General features: G+C 40.5%; 1 protein-coding gene across 26 annotated transcripts in view; it reads right to left on the bottom strand.

Moving 5' to 3' along the window:
* The window catches only part of atp2b2 (ATPase plasma membrane Ca2+ transporting 2), an 824,012-nt gene that overhangs the window by 47,809 nt on the left and 754,721 nt on the right, over positions 1-21,482 (bottom strand). For all 26 annotated transcript variants that reach the window (XM_072582139.1, XM_072582135.1, XM_072582136.1 and 23 more), the window contains 2 exons: positions 15,574-15,661; positions 5,105-5,211 (listed from right to left, as the gene is read on the bottom strand). In XM_072582139.1, coding sequence (XP_072438240.1) covers positions 5,105-5,211; positions 15,574-15,661 — 195 coding nt within the window. The remainder of the gene's footprint in view (positions 1-5,104; positions 5,212-15,573; positions 15,662-21,482) is intronic.

Genomic DNA, 21,482 nt, shown 5'->3' with positions numbered 1-21,482 from the left:
TGATGATGACAATAGTTTTGGAGAAATGATGTGCAAAGCAAAATTTTGAATACTGACATTAATTATTAAAGTTATATCAAAAAATGCGTATATTAAGTCTTGTTGAGTGAAGTAATTTTAAATACAACAGCATTTTCATGATCATTTCTTAAGTCATAGAATCCCTACAGTGTGGAAGCAGGCCATTCAGCCCCTCGAGTCCACACCAACCTGCCAACTTGGAGCATCTCACCCAATCCCATCCATACAACCTTGTACTTCTCCAGACACTGTGGCAATTTAGCATGGATAATCCACCTAACCTGTACATCTTTGGACTGTAGGTGGAAACTGGAGCACCTGGAGGCTGCTCATGTCGACACTGGGAGAATGTCTATGTGGAGTTTGCACAGTCACCTGAGGCTGGAATTGAACCCAGGTCCCTGGCACTGTGAGGCAGCAGCGCTTTCCACTGAGCCACTGTGCCATCCCTCCACTGACCCACTGTGTCGCCCATGTTACATGTCCTATGGATGTGACCAAGCCTTTAGGCCAGTGCTAACAGAATGCCTGTAATGTTCTCATTGCTTCAAATAAGAGGTAAAACCAATGCTGGAGAATAACTTTATTGGATTGTACATGTTTGTTGCATTGTATAAACTACCAGAAAACCTATGGTTGATGTTAAACAGTATAAAGCAGCCCAGCAGTAACTTGATACATGTCTTTTGCACTTTTCTTAGAGCCAATCCATGCCAGCCTGTGGGTGGTTACCAACCCGATTCACACATTTGAGCATAACCATGATGTAGCATCTGATGCCCAGTGTTTCCGGGCAGCAAAACACATCACAGAATGACAGAATTGTGACATACCAGAAGGAGGCCATTCATCCCATCATACTTGCACAGGTTCTATTAGCTGGTATCAATCTCCTGCATTTTCCCCAGATCCCTATATACCATTTCTACCCAATCATCATCCAACACCCCCTTGAATAACTCATTGAACCTGTCTCCAGCACATTTCCTTCGCTATTCGCTGTCACATCACCTTTACTTTGAGGGTACATCACTTTAAATCTATGCCATCTCATTCCTTACTAAATATAATTCTTTGAACAGGAACAGTTTCTCCCTAACTACTCTGTCCGACCCACTCGTGATTTCGAAAGCCATCATCAAGTTTCCTCTGAGCCATCTTCTCTGGAAGGAGAACAGTCCCATGGCAGATGGTGAGGCTGAATTTTTTTAACAATTAAGAGTCAAATGATTGTAAGGAAAATCTCATTAGTTTCACTAATATCCTTTTGAGAAGGAAACTGCCATCCTCACTGGCTCTTGCCTACACATGATTCCAAACCACAGCAATGTGGTTGACTCTCAACTGCCCTCTCGGTAAGGAAGGATGGGCAATAAATGCCAGCCTCAGCAATAAAACCTACATCCCATGAACAAATTGAAAAAGAATTGTACATAGTACTCCAGGTGAGCTCTCACAAATGTCTAATACAAGTTCAACATCATCTCCTTGCATAGCAATGAGGAGCTGCAATGCACGCTCACACTGAGGTCATACAAGGTCAGCTTGCTGCCTTCAAAGCTCAGCCTACTGTCATCATAGCTGGAGATTATAGTGCTCAAAAAGGGCCTCACAGCACAACGGCAATCTGTCCTCCAGTAGATTAATACAATCACTGACAGGCTGGCCCAAGTTAACAGCAAGAACTCTGTGGGATCTGCTCTCCTCTGTCAGGATGACAGCACTCTGCCTCCCTGCTGACACACTCTGCCGCTGCTCTTGCTATTGCCTGTCAGCCAGCCATGCTGCTGCTGCCAATGTTGAACGTCAGTCGGGTCTTCAAAGCCTTGAGCTATCTGCTTGTCCTTTGAAGACAGACTGCAGTGTCCTCCAGTGAAAGTCACCAGTCTTCTACCTGCCGTGCTGCAGCCATTGCAATAAAACTACACAGGAACACCAGGTCTGGCAAAGGCACACAAAAAATGAACCTGACAGTATAAGGCAATGCTTATACCCTTAAGTTGTTTTGCTGCAAATTCATTTGCACAATCATACAATAAGATATGGTATTATTTTAAAATTTTGTTTACTGTGTTAATTTTTTAGTCATTTCCATTTTTGCATTGTGCCCTCTATGATGGTTAGTCGGAATGTGAACAGGAGGGATGGAAGACCTAGAAGAAGACTAGAACTTTCAATGAACAGGAAATTGGTTGTGGTTACATGGAATTGCAATCCAGTTAGTTCTTCACGGACAGGTCATGCAGAAAGCGGCTGTCTAGCTTACTTCATGTCTTCCCCTTCTTCGTTATCCTCGGCCTCGTGCTCCTCAGCTTACCCTTTATTTCAGGTAGTAAGGACTCTCCCCCCAGATGGTGAGGTTTTTGTGGCGCAGACAGAAGACTATCACAAATGATGAAAAACAGCTTCAAACTGAAGGGCTCTTTCAAAGCAAAAATATTCTTTCAAATGATGAATGCTACTGACTTTGTGTAGTGGGTGAGTCATGGGTTACACACCATCAATAGATAGCTCTCACCTTCCAGGAGCTATAGTTTGCTTTACCATACAATGCAGTGGGCTCAGTAAACTACCACAGAATGGAGACATCATTATTGTTGCCAGGATATTGTGAACTGACCTGCAAGATGCACTGCCTGTGGCCACACACCATGTGGACCTTGGAAAGTGGAATCCCTTCAGTTCCAATATGTGACATGCAGCATCCACAAAGTGTTGGCCATGCAGTCAGTTACACTCTGCACTATGGGAAAGCCTGAAATGCAAAACTGTGTGTCTCTAGAACCAGAAAAAAATGAAAATTGCTGAGATCTCTTTGAATACAGAGTCTCAGTTACCTCCCTTTGTCAGTAAATTGAAATATTGAAAAATGTCTCCAATTCCATCGTGGAAGAATTCAACTAAAGTTTAATGCCATGCTCAACTTCACAAACATTGACAATATAATTGTTCCTTCTCCAGCTTTGCACTTGTGGTTCCTGCAAATGGCAGATTTCAACAAGACATTTTTACTGAGACCCTGACATCTCAAGTATTGTTGTTTAAACTCCTAGCACAGACACAGCTTCCTACTGAGAATCCTTCTCCCAGTCCTCCTGCTACCTCTTTGAACAGGTCACCCTGCTCTGCATGGTCTCTGTTAATTCTCACAAATATTTTATTCCAAGGGGATGTCTGTTAATGCATCTATTACTGGAGGCAACAGTTTGTGAAGAAGTCTTGAACATAGAACATAGAGCAGTACAGCAGTTATAGGCCCATCAGCCTACCATGTCTGCACTGACCATGATGCCACTCCAAACTAACCCCATCTGCCTGCACATGGTCTGTATCCCTTTATACCATGCTTGCCATATGTCTGTCTAAATGGCCTCTTTAACATTGTTTCAGCACCTACTCCACCCTCCATGTAAACTGTCAAATAACCAGAGCAAACACCAAAAAAGAAATCAAACTGCAAGCAACCTGTTATGTAACGGATGGATACCTTTAAATATTGCCATGTCTGTGTGTCATTGGGGCATCTGCCCTAATTCTTCATCCATGTTCAGCTGTGAAAGGCTAAGCAGGGCAATAGCTAGAGCAAAATGGCACTAACTGGTGCCAAATCAGTGTGATATGCTAATTGCCTGTGCAAATTTTGCATCATCCTTCTGGTGGACATTAGCTGTGCGTGCCATATCAATCTTAGCAAAATGGTGGCCAGTTCAATTCATGGCATAGCAGGTAATAACAAGATATTATTTTGGTTTCTGAACAGCATCTGTAGCACCCAAGCACCTGCCATGATCAATGCTGACTATCTGCAAAAAGCATGGGCTAGAAGAAGGGTCTTTACAGCCAAGCCTCATTCCATCACTCTAACATTGAAACATTTCCACTGGAACTCATTGGCTGATCTTCCCCTCCCTAGCCAAACCACATTTGTGGATTGTTAATACCATTCCAGCTAAGATCAGTTACATGAGGATAAGTCAGAAAGATTTGCAGGTTTGCACTTATCCAAAAAAGCAATGTTTTAATCTTAAATAGTTTAAAATCTGCAATACATTTATAACACTGTCGACAAAAGTACAATATCATATAGAAAGATATCAAATAGGAATGGTGCATTCAATCAACGAGTTTATTCGTGCACAATAAGTAGGAGTAATTAATCTACCACAATGATTTATCACTATTGTTTTACGCTTTTATAAATGAATCTTTAGTTTCTTTAAAACTTAACTTCTTCCTTTTCTTAAAGAGATCGACTCTTTGCAGGGACAGGAGTCCCCTGAGCATCAAGTAGCCCTCAAACACATTTCTTACAGGAGTCACTAAAAGTGGTTCAATTTTTCCTCAGGCCGATTTTTATGTTTAAACCAGTCGGGCCAGTTGTAGTCACTCTGCCATGGGCATAGCTCAGATCACTCTAGCTCAGCCTACAGACTGGAGACCAAGCTTGTGACTTCCAGGTCAACATGCTTCATCACGGTGAACTGATTGAACTGGGGCAATGTAATGTATTCTCATGCTAGCTTCCAGCTTCTACCACAGGAAAAACTGATAACTTTCAAATGTAAAAGAGTAATCAACACAATATCCAGGAACAAAATAAAAATCCGTTAACAATCAGTTTTCATTTTATAATTCATTCTACAAAGAACATTACACTTCAAAAACATTTTTTTTATATAGCAGATCAGTTACATTGGGTATTTTTAAAATGGTTCAGCCAAATTGTTACACCTCTAATGTAACTCTAATAACCTCGTCATCTTCCAGATCAGATGGGACGAAAAGTTAGGACATTAAGACAGTTATCTCGTTAATATTTTGTAATAGGTCTCATGGATGCAGTATGTTCACCCACATGTAAAAGTCCACCTCTGGCAGAGTAACAGATGTGCTGCATTGCTGAAAACTATCACTTTAACAAACTAACAGCTCAGTAATGTGCATATGCACCAAGCAAATCATGATATTAGAGATTCCACTTTGAGCAGCTGATGCAGGAATAATGCTGAACTAACAAAAGTTGTTGATTTAAATCTTAGGCAAAGTTCTAATTTAACATATTTGTCAATGCTTTGTCGCCTACCATGGCAAAACCAACATCCGCTTTCTTCAGCGCTGGCCCATCATTGGTTCCATCACCAGTTACTGCTACAACTTGTCTCCGTTCTCCATGCAGGCTGTCAATTATACCTGCAACAAACAAAGCCATCCCACTGGAGCTCATTAGGAAGAATAGGTTTGATGAAACAATGAGCTTCCCACACTTGTCATTAATAGGTATACTCCCTCCACCTTTCCAGCTCCAATTATAAAAGTCAGTTAAATTATGCTGGAAGTAACAATTCAACAGAAAATAATGGCTTTTTTAAATCAGTCAGCTATGTCCCTGAATACCTTCAAGCAACGACAACATTTCTCTTAAACAGCAAAACCAGTCTAATGACCCAAAAAAAACCTATGAAACAATAGGGGGAGGCAAAGGCAATTAAATATTAAATTAAGTGTCTGACCCTTTGGCAAAATAGTCTCAGAACTAATCATTGCTAAAAATGTGACATAATTAGTAAAAAAAAGTAAATAATTTGGCTCTCAGTAGAATAACTATGCTGTTACTAAGAACATAAATAATGTAATCATTAATAGTTTTGCATTACTCTGTAAACATCACGTTTGTTTTCCAGATTATATTAAAATTCATTGTAATCCTCAGGGCACATTCCAAAACAATTAATGTTAAATATATGAAGAAACTCACAGGGAAAATAATAAACTGGATTGCATTCAATCTGATTACAGTTAATGGCCTCCATACAGTTCAAATTTTGTCAAACAGAAACTTCCATTATATTCTTCCGATCAAATTTCAAACCTTTTGTGGATTAGTAGGAACCAAATGATCAAAGTGCAGACCTTAAATGATTTTCAAAACAATTGAAAATTAATGTTTGCAACACATGGTACTTTATCCTGACAGAGATGCCTTGCCTAACCCCAAATTTACTTTAGTGGTTATTTTCTGGTCATTGTGATGGACAAACACAATAATTCTCAAGTGATGAGGAGGTTATAATACTAGGAAAGATAAATAAAACATCAAGGAGTTAAACTGGCTGACCAACATTTCAACCACTGTTCAGTCATATACATTATTTAGTTGAACTAGACTGAACATATCTTAGCAAACCAGAAATATACACTGCAATTATTTTAATAATTAATCTCTGTTCCTTTTTCCAAATATTTTTGTACCTATTAATATTAAAGATGGTAACTGGATTGTCACATTTTATCTTGAGGCGATCTGGAAACCGAGTTTGAAAATCCGTATTCACTTTCACCTGTTATTCTGTTTGCAATTGATGGATAATTGTCACTTACAGGACAAATGCCTATCACAGACACTTAAGAACATATGAAGAGTTAACACAGAATCTCTGCACAAACAAGCTGAAATTTAGATCATGATAGTTAGTGGTTTTAAGAACCCACATTTTGCCATAAGATTTCTGGGGAACTGTATTGTTGAATGCAGAAGTCTGATCTACAGGCCAAGTTCAATCGATTCCTCACCAAAGCTTGAATTGTTTTGATTTCAATTCCACCCTTAAAATGCCAGCACATTGCTCCTTGTGACCAGAAAGCAATTTCCTACCACAAATTCCACCAGAACAAAAAGTGTTATCGTTTTTCTGGTTAGCAAACGCTAATTAATCTTCCTGAAGTGATCAAATCCACCAAACAGAGAAACAGCATTTGGTTTCTGCCATGACAATGACCAGTGGCTGACGAAGAAAAGAGTTCAGCATTGTTACACCTTCTTTTTGTCACTAATTAATGTCCTGAACCAATGCCAGCCCCTTTTGCCTTCAAATTTTCAAAGGTGAGAGTGGAGCCTGTCTCCCGTCTACCCACATGACCACCCTCTCGGCCACTCCCATTTAAGCAACTAAATAGGTCTGTGGGAATGTAGACAAAAAAAAAGCTCATCTGTCACACATAACAAATAACTTGAGCCTGAGGGAAGTAATCCACTACTTAGCTTTCCAGCCTTCAATACTGAGCATATAATTGGAGCTTGGGGAAATGAACACTCAATCATTGAACAGAGTTTGCTGCCTCCGGCCTTTCTCACTTAACCATCCACACCCTTCCTTCTGGTTCTCCCTGGACTGATCTTATTTTTAACATCATTCTATCTTTCCGCCCCATTATCATTCCCATTCCCTGCAATGTTGATCACTTTTCTTTGCTCATCCTCTTCTCCTTACTTCCTACCCTTTTGTCTTTCCACAGCAAAATGGCAGCAGCCTGCAGCCCAGTGAACTTGTTTCACCATTCAACTAGACATCTCAGATCTGTTCATTCCTAATAAACTGCTACCTGGATAAGGTACCAGAAGGGTACTCAGTATCTGTGCAAGAAAGCACCAGAAAAAAAATCAACAACTTGGGAAAGGGAGGAGAGAGTGATGAAGAAGTTGGAAGGTCAATAGTGTGATACTGCAAAGGTTACAGGATACTAACAATCAATTGCTCCATTTTATTTCAATGTTGATGCTCCATTTGTGCACCAAGAGGCAAATAAGACTATTACCAAGTTGAAAACATAGCTGAAGTATTAAAATTAGATTTCACGTCTTTCTGTGGAATAAGTTACTGTGGAGATAGTTGAGCCACTGGATGCACTCAAACTTGATTAAGTGGAGTTTTAGAAAGACAGGTTGCAGTTAATGTTGGTAAGTCACCCAAGAACAGATGAGATGCACCGGAGGATACTGACGGAAGAAAGTCTGGAAATTGCAGAAACAACGGCCAAAACCTTCCAGTGCTCCTTAGATACAGTGACAGTTCTAAAAGGCTACAGGGTTGAAAACATAACAATCCTTTTCAAGAAAAGAATAAACCCAACAGTTCAATTTAAATTCACTCCCGGGAGGTTGCGGGGGGGGGGGGGGGGGGGATGGGGAAGGGGAACACAACCAGAGATGCTAACCTGCTAACTCAGTTAGTTAAGATTTGTATTTGCTATTCCTTTTGAAATTTAAGGTTCATGCTTACTTTGCTCTTAACATATGTTGGCTTTGACTCTCCTTTAAGTAAAAGCTGAAAAATGTGTTGCTGGAAAAACGCAGCAGACCACGACGCCTGGAGGAAGAGCGCCTCATCTTCCGCCTAGGAACCCTCCAACCACCAGGGATGAATGCAGATTTCTCCAGCTTTCTCATTTCCCCTTCCCCCACCTTACCTCAGTCCCAACCCTCGGACTCAGCACTGCCTTCTTGACCTGCAATCTTCTTCCCGACCTCTCCGCCCCCACCCCCTCTCCGGCCTATTACCCTCACCTTAACCTTCCACCTATCGCATTCCCAACGCCCCTCCCCCAAGTCCCTCCTCCCTACCTTTTATCTTACCATGCTTGGCACACCCTCCTCATTCCTGAAGAAGGGCTTATGCCTGAAACATCGATTCTCCTGCTCCTTGGATGCTGCCTGACCTGCTGCGCTTTTCCAGCAACACATTTTTCAGCTCTGATCTCCAGCATCTGCAGTCCTCACTTTCTCTTTCAAGTGAAAGTCATGAAACCCTGTCTGGTCATTTCTTCACTTGAAGATCAGTGGGCAAGTTTGATTAGTTTGGTCTACAGATCCCCTCAGCAGTCATAACACAATATACGTTAATTACCTAGACTTGGGTGTACAGTACATAATTTCAAAATCTGCAGATGATACAAACCTTGGAGGTATTGTAAACTGTGAGAAGGATAATTAAGAGGACATAGAGAAGATAGTGGAATGGGCAGACTTAATGCAGAGAGGTGTGAAGTGAAGCCATTTGGTTTGAAGAACAAGAAGATGCAATATAAAGGGTACAATTCTAAACAGGTCCAGGCACTGATGGACTTGAGAGTATAACTGTAAACATTGTTGAGAATGGGAGGGCAGGTTGAGTTGTTAACTGACAAGCACCCTGGATCATGGACCGGTGTGCACAGAGACAGAGAGTACAAATCTCATAAAGTTATAATGAACCATTATACATCATTGGATTGGTATCACCGAGAGTACTGTGTGCAATTTTGGGCAAAGCACATTAGGACAGATGTGCAAGTTTTAGAAAGGATGCAGAAAAGACTTACAAGAATGGTTCAAGATATGATGGCTTTCATTTAAATGGATAGACTGATGAAACCAGGGTTGGTCTTGAGAAACAGTTGAGAGGATTGTTAAAAGTCATGACTATTTGAGTTCCAGTTAGCAAAAAGGTTGGGAACCAGGGAGCACTGATTTAGGTGAATGAGATTAGAATTAGTGGCAATATAGGTGGCTGCTGCTGAGGGAGCAGGGAGATGGAGAGTGCTACATAATGTTGCAGTATTTTCATAGGGGTAGGAAAGATTGTTCTTAATATGCCTTGGCCAGGTTAGCAGTTCAGGTGATAGGAATGGCATTGGATCCTTGGGAGCCCAGAAATTATGTCCAATTGCCCCTCCTGCTAGATAGTCACTACAATGGTTTCACCACATGATAACCGAATGTTGTAATATCAATAAACCACTGGCCAGGGTAAATACCTTGCTGTCAATTGCCATGCTATAGAGTTAAATAGACACCTATCTTGCTGCTGCCATTCACACTCCTGCAGCAGTGGAAAGATGTCAGGTTTCCCTCCCCCTCTCTTCCACTGCCATGTACGTTCCACCCTTTCTCTCAACCCATCCGCAAAGGGTGGTGACATATCATGCTGTGGCGCTATTATAAGTCTGAGTGCAATCTAACTCTGAAATTCAGGGCAAACCTATCACAGACAAAAAGCAAAATACTGTAGATGCTGGAGATCTGAAAGAGAAACTGAAAGTGCTGGAAAAGCTCAGCAGGTCTGGCAGCATCTTTGGAAAGGGAAACAGAGTTACTGTCTTGAGTTTGATATGACGCTTCTTTCGAACCCAGGGTTCAGAAAAAAAGATAGTAGTTGATAAGTAGATTTATAGAAGACTCGAAACATTAACTCTGATTCTCTCTACATAGGTGTGGCCAGACCTGCTGAGTTTCTCCAGCACTTTCTGATTTTATTTATGGACAAGGATAATCCTGCTGATAGAAATGGAGGACACCATTAAATACTCCCTTTGTATATGAGCAGCATTGGGTACTGTGCAAAAGAATCTCAAAAAAACAAGCGGGTAACTTCTCCTTGCAAGTGAACCAAAGGTGCTAAAAGGTGCAAAATCCACTGGCTCCTGACTTCAGTGTTGGTATTTGCTGCAGCCACTGTTTATGCAGTGCTTATTTCCATGACCCTGCAGATAAAGCAAGTCAATATGCTTACCTGTAACAACGTGAGTCTATCTCCTAAGCTCTGTATTTCTGAACTTATACTAACTAACTCATAACATTCCCCCACAGAATTAATCTTGAAGGCAAACAGTAATATAGGAATCTTCAAATCATACTTACTTGTTAATTATGATAGTCCAGAAAAAAACTGTTATAAAACAAGAGTTCACCTAGAAATGCAATGAGATTAGCACCATCCCTTTGGGAAATACTAATTCTCTGAAAGGTTTTGGCAATCAATTTCCTGGCATTATAACAGCTTTGATCTTTGTTAACATTTATATAATGTTGCACACTTTCTGACCTTCATTCTATTCTGAAATATAAGGCATGATTCATGTCATTTGGCCCCTTGATCTCCTATCTGCTGACAGTGCAATAAATAATCCTGTTTGCTTTTTATTGAAATGTTCCACATCAGATCAATCTGATAGGGGAATTGGAGGGAAGGCTGATTTTTCTTTAAGTGCGCATCTGCTCTTGATTTTCAAAGTGATCTTTCAGGGATAATGGTGATATCTTTCCTATCATTCATAATGCATATCGTTCATTATTTACCTGTTGACAATCTAGTCTAGAACAAGACATCTGTTGCTCACCAAATATGGATCTGAAAGGAAATACTATCTACCTGCTACGAAGAATTGAGGACTACATTCAAAGTGCGACCATTTACAGAACTCTTCAGTTTAATTACAATCACTAAAGCTGTGATTGAATATAAATCACTCTTCAATTTACCTATGAGCATATGAAACAGGTGCAGAAGTAGAGCATTTGGCCTAAGTTTAAGTCATACTCTGCTTTTTCATTCTTCCTGCCAAAGTTAAAACATTAACCTTTTACCAGATTATACCCCATCTGTCAGATTTTTGACAATTTACTCAACCTACCTATGCTTCCACAAACTTCTAATGTTTCCTTCACAAAATAATTTCCTATTTATCTTTGTGTCATCTGCAATTTTAACTACCATGTCTTTGCTTCCATCAGCTATTACTGTGAATTACAAAAGGATGAGACTCCTGCCCAGACCCCTGTGGGACTCCATGTGTCATATCCTGCCAATCAGTCAAAGATCAATTTATGAACACTCTGTTTTCTGGTAGTCAGCCAGATTTTCTATTCATGCCCAGTGTGTTATCCATTACACCATAAGCTTCTATTTTCCATAATAACCTTTTATGTGGCACCTTACCAAATTCGTTCTGGAAATCCAAGTACAGTTATGTTCACTGACTCCCCATTTGCATGTGTTAGTTATTCAAAGAAAGCTAATAAACTGGTTAAACATGATTTCCACTTCAGGAAACTCTACTTGCCCTTCCTGATTAGCTCGAGATTTTCTATGTGTTGAGCTGGAACTTCTTTATTGATTCATTCTAATACCATCCCCACAACAGACAACAAACAAATGAATATAAAGTTTCCTGTTTTCTGCATTCACCCCTTCCTGACTAGAGGAGTTACATTTTCTATTTTTCAGTCTGATAAAACCTGCCAGAGAATTTTGGAGAATTAACAGCAACACAATTACTATCTTATTCACCATTTCTACTAAGATTCTAAGGTGAAGTCCATCTACACCCAGAGACTTATCAGCCAAAAGCTTAGCACAACTTCCCTCATGATTGTTATTTCACTCAGCTCCTCACTCCCTCCCACTTCCTGATACACAGTTATGACTGGAATGTTTGTTATGTTCTGTAAAGTGAAGGCTGAAACAAAATACTTGTTCATTTCATCAGCCACTTTGTCATTATTAACTCCACATTGTCACTCTCTAAAGGACGAATAGTCACTTTACTTACTCTTTTTCATGTACCTGTAGAGACACTTGCTATTCATTATTAAATTCCTAGCTAGCTTCCATTCATACACTGATTCCTTCCTTCTGATTAATATTTTCGTCGTCTTCTGCTGTTAATTATATTCTGACCAATTATCTGATCTGAACTCATGTTTGAGCAGTTGTATGTCTTTTTCTTAAGTTTGATGTTTTCTCTAACTCCTTCAGTTAACTGAAGATGAGGAGTCCTTCTGCCAAAACTTTTCTTCAAAGGAGAAATATACTTATTTTGAGTGATCTGAAATATTCCCTTAAATATCTGCCACTGTGTCTCTATTGATCTATCCCCTTTTCCAGTATGTCAGTTCACATCAGCTAGCTCAGCTTTCAGGCCCACATAGTTGCTCTTATTTAAATTTGAAGTACTAGTCTTAGATCCAGTCCTTTCAAACTGGATGTAAAATTCAATTAAATGGTCACTGCTAGGTGTCACATTACACAATATCAAATCTAATATAACCTACACTCTGGTCAGTTCTAGAATGTGCTACTCTAACAAACCATTTTAAAAGCATTCTTTGCCCTTTTGAGGCTACCGTTGCCAATCTAATTTTTCAAGATTACACATAGATTTCATTGTAGGAATCTTAAATTAAAGTGCTGCAAGCAGGCAACCATCAATATAATGAATGGAACTCATTGAAAAAAAAATGTTACAGATCTATTTGGACTTTGAACCATCAGGTTATTTTTTGATATGTTCTGATATCAGTATCTTTATTGAAATTCATAGTGAATGTCAACATTCTGATGGTTAAGGTACATAAATTAGGAGTTAATTGATAGACTTTGAGTGATTCCAATGATTAACAACAAATTCTTGGATTTATCCAACGCTATGGAAGATTACTTATAAAGCAAGTAAATTGTTCGTGCTATTTTAACATTTCAAATTTGAAAATGGCTGTCAAAATGCCCTAATAGTTGCAAAACCTCATCTAGACTTTTGCTGTCTATACCCTCACACCAGATTTACAATTTAATAGATTTCCAGGATATCAGCTTTCGATGGTCAGGCAGCCATAAAATCGAGCGAAAACATACAGACCCATCACCTTACTAAGAGCCAGGTCTATTTAAAATTTGCATAGTTGTCTTTGGATCCCTTAGTAGTTTCTCCTCTGTATCAGTGTAACCTCAGCTGACTTTTTAAATAGCTCTTTTGTAAAATCTCCAGCAGTTAGCTGCTCTGCCCTCAGCAATCTATTTTCTGGAATTCCTTCTCCATGTGTCAACATCCTTCTCCTCTGTTAAGACCTTCTATGAACCTCGATTTCTGACTTTAGTCCTTCTTCCTAATGGCACCTTTTCAGGTTCAGTTACCATTTTTGTTTGATTGCAGTACTTATAAGTGAATTGGAACTTTCTTTCACAGTAAATATATTAATGATGCTTGGTAGTACAGAATTTAAACATTTGCTAAAAGGAGACAGACATGAAGTCGGAACTTTGAACCTTGCACTCAGCACGACTAAATCACAAGAAAACCAATTTTAGAAAAAGGAACAACTATCTATGTAACATGAGAAAGAGGTCCTGATTAGTTTGACCACAGATGGCATGGTAAGTGTGAACTGTCTTTGTTAAGTGATTAGATTCAGACAAGGCAGTTAACTCTGATTGGTTTGGATATTGCCATGGTGATGTAGCAGGGGTTGGATATCTCATTATTCCTTTATTCTGTGACCAATCAGTACCCTTTTCTCATGCTGTAGAAATTGTATTGATTGGTCACTGAGTGAAGGGAAACAATAGTGCAAGACGAAAAACTGCGATTTCATTTCTCTTTTTAGCAATAATTAAATAGGTGTAGACATTTAATTTGTCTTTCTCAAAGTGCAAATCATTGTTCAAACCAGGGATCCAAACACGATCTCATTGCTTTAAAGAAAACTTTGCATGATGGACTTATGGTGGAACCATATGAAAATTGAATAAATCTGGAGTGCAAAGTCAAAACAAAGAGCCTGGGAAATTACAGTCAAGGGAGTGAGAAAAATCTAAACCAAGAAAATGAGGAAAATATAATTCCCAGCACCCTTTTGTATTCTTTCCTATAATTTGTTGGCCATTTTCCTGCATATAACAACTTTGGATAAAACTAGCTACATTGATTAATTGTTTCCATCTTTTCCTCTGTGACTCTGAATCATGTGCAAACTGTAAGGAAATGTATGAAAATAATAGCTGTGCAAAATCTGCCTGAAATCACTACACTCCAAATTAGGTGCAGTGCAAATTAAGTCTGTCTTAACTTGCTCTAGTTTAAAAAGTGATGGATTTAATGTTGTGACTAATTTTATTTTTATGATAAAGCTATATTTATTAGTAATACTAAAACTATAATCAGATTCCCACTCTTAAACCAAAGGTGAGTTAGAGACATTTACAGCGCAAAAGGTTATTCAACCCATCAAGTTCATACTGGCCCTGGGAGGAGCTGTTCAATTAGTTCCACTTCCATATTCAATCTCCATAACCCATACATTCTTTTCCTTCAAGTGCACAATTCTCTTTTGAAATTATTGATTGTTTCCACTCCTACAACTTCTAAGCAGTGAGTTCTACAATTAATTTTTAAGGAAGAATTCGCAGTAAAACAATTCCTTGATTTACATATTTGTGGTAACCTAGGGGAGATTTACTAATATAGCTAAAAGCTGTTTACCATAAAAAAGATTTCAATGGAGCAATTCATCCACCACTGTTTCAATGAGAGTAAAAAATTGCTGAAAATTGAGCAAACATTTCATTTTAGAAAGCCCTTTCAATTTTGCACCCAAAAGGAAACATTCCTGGCTTTATAAACTTCCAATACATTAACATAATATTATTTAAAGTATGACACAAATAAAACAAATAGAACATAACTTAAGAACTAAGAGCAGGAGTAGGTAATTCAGCCCCTCAACCCTGCTCCGCCATTCAATATAATCATCGCTGATCTCATCTCAGCCTCAACTCCATTTTTCTGCCTGCTCTCCATAACCTTCAATCCATTACTAATTAAAAATCTGTCTATCTCCTCCTTACATTTATTCAATGTCCCGACATCCACCATATTCTGTGGTAGTGAATTCTACAGACTCACGATTGTTTGAGAGAAGTCATTTCTCCTCGCCTCTGTTTTAAATCTGTTACTCTTTATTCAAAAACGATATCCTCTCATTCTGTATTACCTCACCTGATTAAACATTCTCACTATGTCTGCTTTGTCAATCTCCTTTAGCACCTTCTTTCCCAATTAGTGGCCATAAGACCAGTTTATATTTAACACACAATGCAATGGGTAGAAAATAAAATTTGGGAGTTCAGCATCGGTAAAGGTCTCATAACATCTCCGTTTTCAGTATCAAAATGAATTGTATACCTTTCACTAAGGTGTGTTTATCAGTTGGAGATGATCGAGCAAGCACCCGGAGTTTTGGCCAGATCTTGTCGATACGTTCTTGTTCAACCTTAAAATTAAATAAACAATTATTTTAACAATTTTCCTCAAATGAGTCATTCAAACAATGTCTATGCAAATGTAATGAGGTTTTACCATAATCCGAAAGAAATTGTTACAAATTATAAAAGCTGTAAGTACTTTTGCTGTCCTTATGAAGAAAACAAATCACCCAGTTGTCTCATCTTACTGAATATTGCCTGATGTGCTCTTACTCATCAAGGGAAAAAAGATATCAAGAAAGAACCATTCTAATCGTACACCATCAGAACAAGAAAAGGCTGGAAATACTCTCAGGTCAGGCAACATCTGTGGAGAGAATATTTCCAGTCAAGTTAACTTTATCAGAACATCATTAATCTCCAAATGACGGATAGCATTGTAGAATGTAGATTGTAGAATTCAACTCAACAACTTGCCTTCACCTTACCTCAGTGTTTCATCTTCTGTGTATCAGTGTAAAATTATTTATTGATACTAACCACCTTCATTGTCAGCATCATTTAATGTATAAAGGATGATACATACACACCCAACAATCCACTTCAGATAGGAGGTTTCTACATGGCATATATTTGCTGATGGCTGAAGCGACCAATCCTTGAGAAGCAATTCCTTCTTCTAGAGACACACATGAAGCTTCCAAGTATGACTGCAGCTTGTTGTTTTCAGCATTGGCGACTGTTGCCAATATGCTGTATCCCCCAATCATTGTGATAGTACATGCCATTTTCCATTGTCATCTGGCAGTGACCACCCAGCAGCGATAGTCAATGTTTAGAAACTCCATTTCAAACCTGTGAACATCCTCAAAGCTGAGTTTTGCATATCCCACTGGTAACCTGACTGCAGAACCACTTCATACAATCCCCTGAATACATGAGCATCACTCTGAGGATACGCTGAGCTAATTTCTAGTAAAGTACAGCTAGGAGGCCAAACGTAACTAAGGGGCAGGTGATGGTTATATGTTAATTCAGGTTGTGTATATGGGGTGAGGGGGGGATGTATGAAATCAGTGATCTTGGAGACTGAGGAGTGAAAGTGCAACTAAGCTAAGGCTGAACAGTACATATCTTGACCGCGTCGATCTAGCATTTCCTCTCTATATCTAGAAGAGGGTATTGAAATTTCAGGATTATTGCAACTGAAGAGTGATTTGGAGAAAACTTCAATCAGGTGGTTGAATCTAAATATAAAGTATTGTGGTATAATTACCAGCCCTTGTTTTCTGAATGCAAACCTATGAAGAATGAGGTAATTGTGTTGTTCCTTTACCAAAGAAGAAACAAGGAAATTATGAGAAAACACAGATTTAATTAACTTTTTTTGAATATTTCAGACATTTTTATTCAAAGATTTAAAGGGCAGGAATTTAAAATCTTTGACTGGTCCATTTTACAGTTTCCTTTGGCATGTCCTCTTGACAGGTGCTTGTGCTAATTTTGACATTTCCAATGAGCTTGCCAGTAATGGGTTCTTGGTACTTTCACAACCACACAAAAGTAAGGTAAGTCACAAGGCTTTTTTAAAAATCAGAATTGGAGATTTCAAAATTTAGACTTAAAATGGTCAGATCACTCCCTTTCCTGAATACAATTTATCTGATTTTACCAGAGCAGCGAGGAGAGAATGAGTGGTGAAGCGAGGGCTGCTGGGAAGGGTGAGCTTTCCTGCATTAAAAGGGACTTACCTTGGGAGTCGGGCCTCCAATTGGCGAGAGGTGCGAGGGAGGAGCGAAGGACTTCTGGGAAGGCATATATTTGTGTGATTGTGTTACCCGAAACACTACTCGGGTAGTGTCTCCCACCCATCCTCCTCCTCTAACCAAAGAAAAGGTTCTGTGCAACAGATTGGTAAGGTAACGAGTTTATTTTTTATTCCTTATTTTTTCAACAGTCTCTTTGGGAATTTAGAATAGTGAGAATGGAGGTTAGGGCAGTTGAATGTTCCTCCTACAGAATGTGGGAGGTAAGGGTCACCACTAGTGTCCCTGCTGACTACATCTGCAGGAAGTGCACCCAACTACAGCTCCTCGAAAACCACATTAGGGAACCGGAGCTGGAGCTGGATGAAGTTCGGATCATTCAGGAGGCAGAGGGAGTTATTGAGAGGAGTTACAGGGAAGTAGTCACTCCTAAGGTACAAGAAAAAGGCAGATGGGTTACAGTCAGGAGACGGAAAGGGGACCGGCTGGCAGTGCAAGGATCTCCTGTGGCCATTCCCCTCAACAATAAGTATATCATTTTGGATACTGTTGGGGGGGGATGACTTACCAGGGGAAAGCAATGGGGCACAGGGCACTGAGTCTGTCCCTGCTGCTCAGAAGGGAAGGGGGAAGAGGAGCAGAGCAGTAGTCACTGGGGACTCCATAGTTAGGGGGACAGATAGGAGGTTCTGTGGGGTCAAGAGAGACTCACGGTTGGTGTGTTGCTTCCCAGGTGCCAGGGTTCGTGATGTCTCTGATCGTGTTTTTGGGATCCTTAAGGGGGAAGGGGAGCAGCCCCAAGTCGTGGTCCACATAGGCACCAATGACATAGGTAGGAAGAGAGATGGGGATTTAAGGCAGAAATTCAGGCAGCTAGGATGGAAGATTAGAGCTAGGACGAACAGGGTTGTTGTCTCTGGTTTGTTGCTCGTGCCACATGCTAGTGAGGCAAGGAATAGGGAGAGAGAGGAGTGGCTACAGGGATGGTGCAGGAGGGAGGATTTTGAATTCTTGGATAATTGGGGCTCTTTCTGGGATAGGTGGGACCTCTACAAGCAGGATGGTCTTCATCTGAACCAGAGGGGTACCAATATCCTGGGGGGAAAATTCGCTAAGGCTATTGGGGTGGGTTTAAACTAATCCAGCAAGCGGATGGGAACCAAAATTGTAGTTCAAGTACAGAAAAGGTTGAGAGTAGGGAGGTCCGAAATCAAGTTTCAGGGACGCAAGATGGCACCGGCAAGCAAGAAGTTGGTTTGAAGTGTGTCTACTTCAACGCCAGGAGCATCCGGAATAAGGTGGGTGAACTTGCAGCTTGGGTTGGTACCTGGGACTTCGATGTTGTGGCCATTTCGGAGACATGGATAGAGCTGGGACAGGAATGGTTGTTGCAGGTTCCAGGATTTAGACGTTTCAGTAGGAACAGAGAAGATGGTAAAACAGAGTGGGGGGGGTCGGGGGCGGTTGGTCAAGGACAGTATTACAGTTGCAAAAAGGATGTTTGGGGACTCATCAACTGAGGTAGTATGGGCTGAGGTTAGAAACAGGAAAGGAGAGGTCATCCTGTTGGGAGTTTTCCATAGGCCTCCGAACAGTTCCAGAGATGTAGAGGAAAGGATAGCAAAGACGATTCTCGATAGGAGTGAGAGAGAATGGGTAGTTGTCATGGGGGACTTCAACTTTCCAAATGTTGACTGGGAACACTATAGTACGAGTACTATAGATGGGTCAGTTTTTGTCCAGTGTGTGCAGGAGGTCTTCCTGACACAGTATGTAGACAGGCCAACAAGGGGTGAAGCCACATTAGATTCGGTACTGGGTAATGAGCCCGGCCGGGTGTAAGACTTGGAAGTAGGTGAGCACTTTGGTGATAGCGATCACAATTCTGTTATATTTACTTTAGTGATGGAAAGGGATAGGTGTATACCACTGGGCAAGAGTTACAGCTGGGGGAAAGGCAATTGCGATTAGGCAAGATTTAGGAAGCATAGGATGGGGAAGGAAACTGCAGGGGATGGACACATTAGAAATGTGGAGCTTATTCAAGGAAAAGCTCCTGTGTGTCCTAGATAAGTATGTACCTGTCAGGCAGGGAGGAAGCTGCAGAGCGCGGGAGCCATGGTTTACGAAGGAAGTGGAATCTCTGGTCAAGAGGAAGAAGAAGGCTTATGTTAGGATGAGATGTGAAGGCTCAGTTAGGGCGCTTGAGGGTTACAAGGTAGCCAGGAAAGACCTAAAGAAAGAGCTCAGAAGAGCTAGGAGGAGACATGAGAAGTTGTTGGCGGATAGGATCAGGGATAACCCTAAGGCTTTCTATAGGTATTTAAGGAATAAAAGAATGACGAGAGTAAGATTAGGGCCAATCAAGGATAGTAGTGGGAAGTTGTGTGTGGAGTCAGAGGAGATAGGGGAAGCACTTAATGAATATTTTTCGACAGTATTCACTCTAGAAAACGACAATGTTGTCGAGGAGAATACTGAAATACAGGCTACTAGACTAGGTGGGATTGAGGTTCACAAGGAAGAGGTATTAGAAATCCTGCAGAGTGTGAAAACAGATAGGTCCCCTGTGCCAGATGGGATTTATCCTAGGATCCTCTGGGAAGCCAGGGAGGAGATTGCCGAGCCTTTGGCATTGATCTTTAAATCGTCATTGTCTACAGGAATAGTGCCAGAAGACTGGAGGATAGCATATCTGGTTCCCCTGTTCAAGAAGGGGAATCGAGACAACCCAGGTAATTATAGACCAGTGAGCCTTACTTCAGTTGTTGGTAAAGTGTTGGAAAAGATTATAAGAGATAGGATTTATAGCCATCTAGAAAAGAATGATTTGATTAGGGATAGTCAGCATGGTTTTGTGAAGGGTAGGTTGTGCCTCACAAACCTTATTGAGTTCTTTGAGAATGTGACCAAACAGGTAGATGAGAGTAAACTGGTTGATGTGGTGTATATGGATTTAAGCAAGGCGTTTGATAAGGTTCCCCACAATAGGCTATTGTACAAAATGCGGAAGAATGGGATTGTGGGAGATATAGCAGTTTGGATCAGTAATTGGCTTGCTGAAAGAAGACAGAGGGTGGTGGTTGATGGGAAATGTTCATCTTGGAGTCCATTTACTAGTGGTGTACCACAAGTGTCAGTGCTGGGTCCACTGCTGTTCATCATTTTTATAAATGACCTGGATGAGGGTGTAGAAGGGTGGGTTAGTAAATTTGCAGACGACACTAAGGTCGGTGGAGCTGTGGATAGTGACAAAGGATGTTGTAGGTTAGAGAGAGACATAGATAAGCTGCAGAGCTGAACTGAGAGGTGGCAAATGGAGTTTAATGCAGACAAGTGTGAGATGATTCACTTTGGTCAGAGTAACCGGAATGCAAAGTACTGGGCTAATGGTAAGATTCTTGGTAGTGTAGATGAGCAGAGAGATCTCGGTGTCCAGATACACAGATCCTTGAAAGTTGCCGCCCACATTGACAGGGTTGTTAAGAAGGCATACAGTGTTTTAGCTTTTATTAATAGAGGGATCGAGTTCCGGAATCATGAGGTTATGCTACAGCTGTACAAAACTCTGGTGCGGCCGCACTTGGAGTATTGTGTACAGTTCTGGTCACCGCATTACAAGAAGAATGTGGAAGCTTTGGAAAGGGTGCAGAGGAGATTTCGTCGGATGTTGCCTGGTATGGAGGGAAGGTCTTGCGAGGAAAAGCTGAGAGACTTGAGGCTGTTTTCATTAGAGAGAAGAAGGTTGAGAGGTGACTTAATAGAGACATATAAGATAATCAGAGGGTTAGATAGGGTGGACAGGGAGAGCCTTTTTCCAAGTATGGTGACGGCGAGCACGAAGGGGCATAGCTTTAAATTGAGGGGTGATAGATATAGGACAGATGTCAGAGGTAGTTTCTTTAGCCAGAGTAGTAAGGGTCTGGAATGCTTTGCCTGCAACGGTAGTAGATTTGCCAACTTTAAGTACATTTAAGTCGTCATTGGACAAGTATATGGACGTACATGGAATAGTGTAGGTTAGGTGGGCTTCAGATTGGTATGCCAGGTCGGCGCAACATCAAGGGCCGAAAGACCTGTACTGCGCTGTAATGTTCTATGTTCTAAAACAATGATTTAACAA

Source organism: Chiloscyllium punctatum, chromosome 12 (genome assembly GCF_047496795.1).
Source record: "Chiloscyllium punctatum isolate Juve2018m chromosome 12, sChiPun1.3, whole genome shotgun sequence".
In the NCBI taxonomy this organism is placed as follows: Eukaryota; Metazoa; Chordata; class Chondrichthyes; order Orectolobiformes; family Hemiscylliidae; genus Chiloscyllium; species Chiloscyllium punctatum.
Note: the sequence above shows the minus strand (reverse complement) of the source record. Positions and strands in the feature narration are given on the sequence as shown.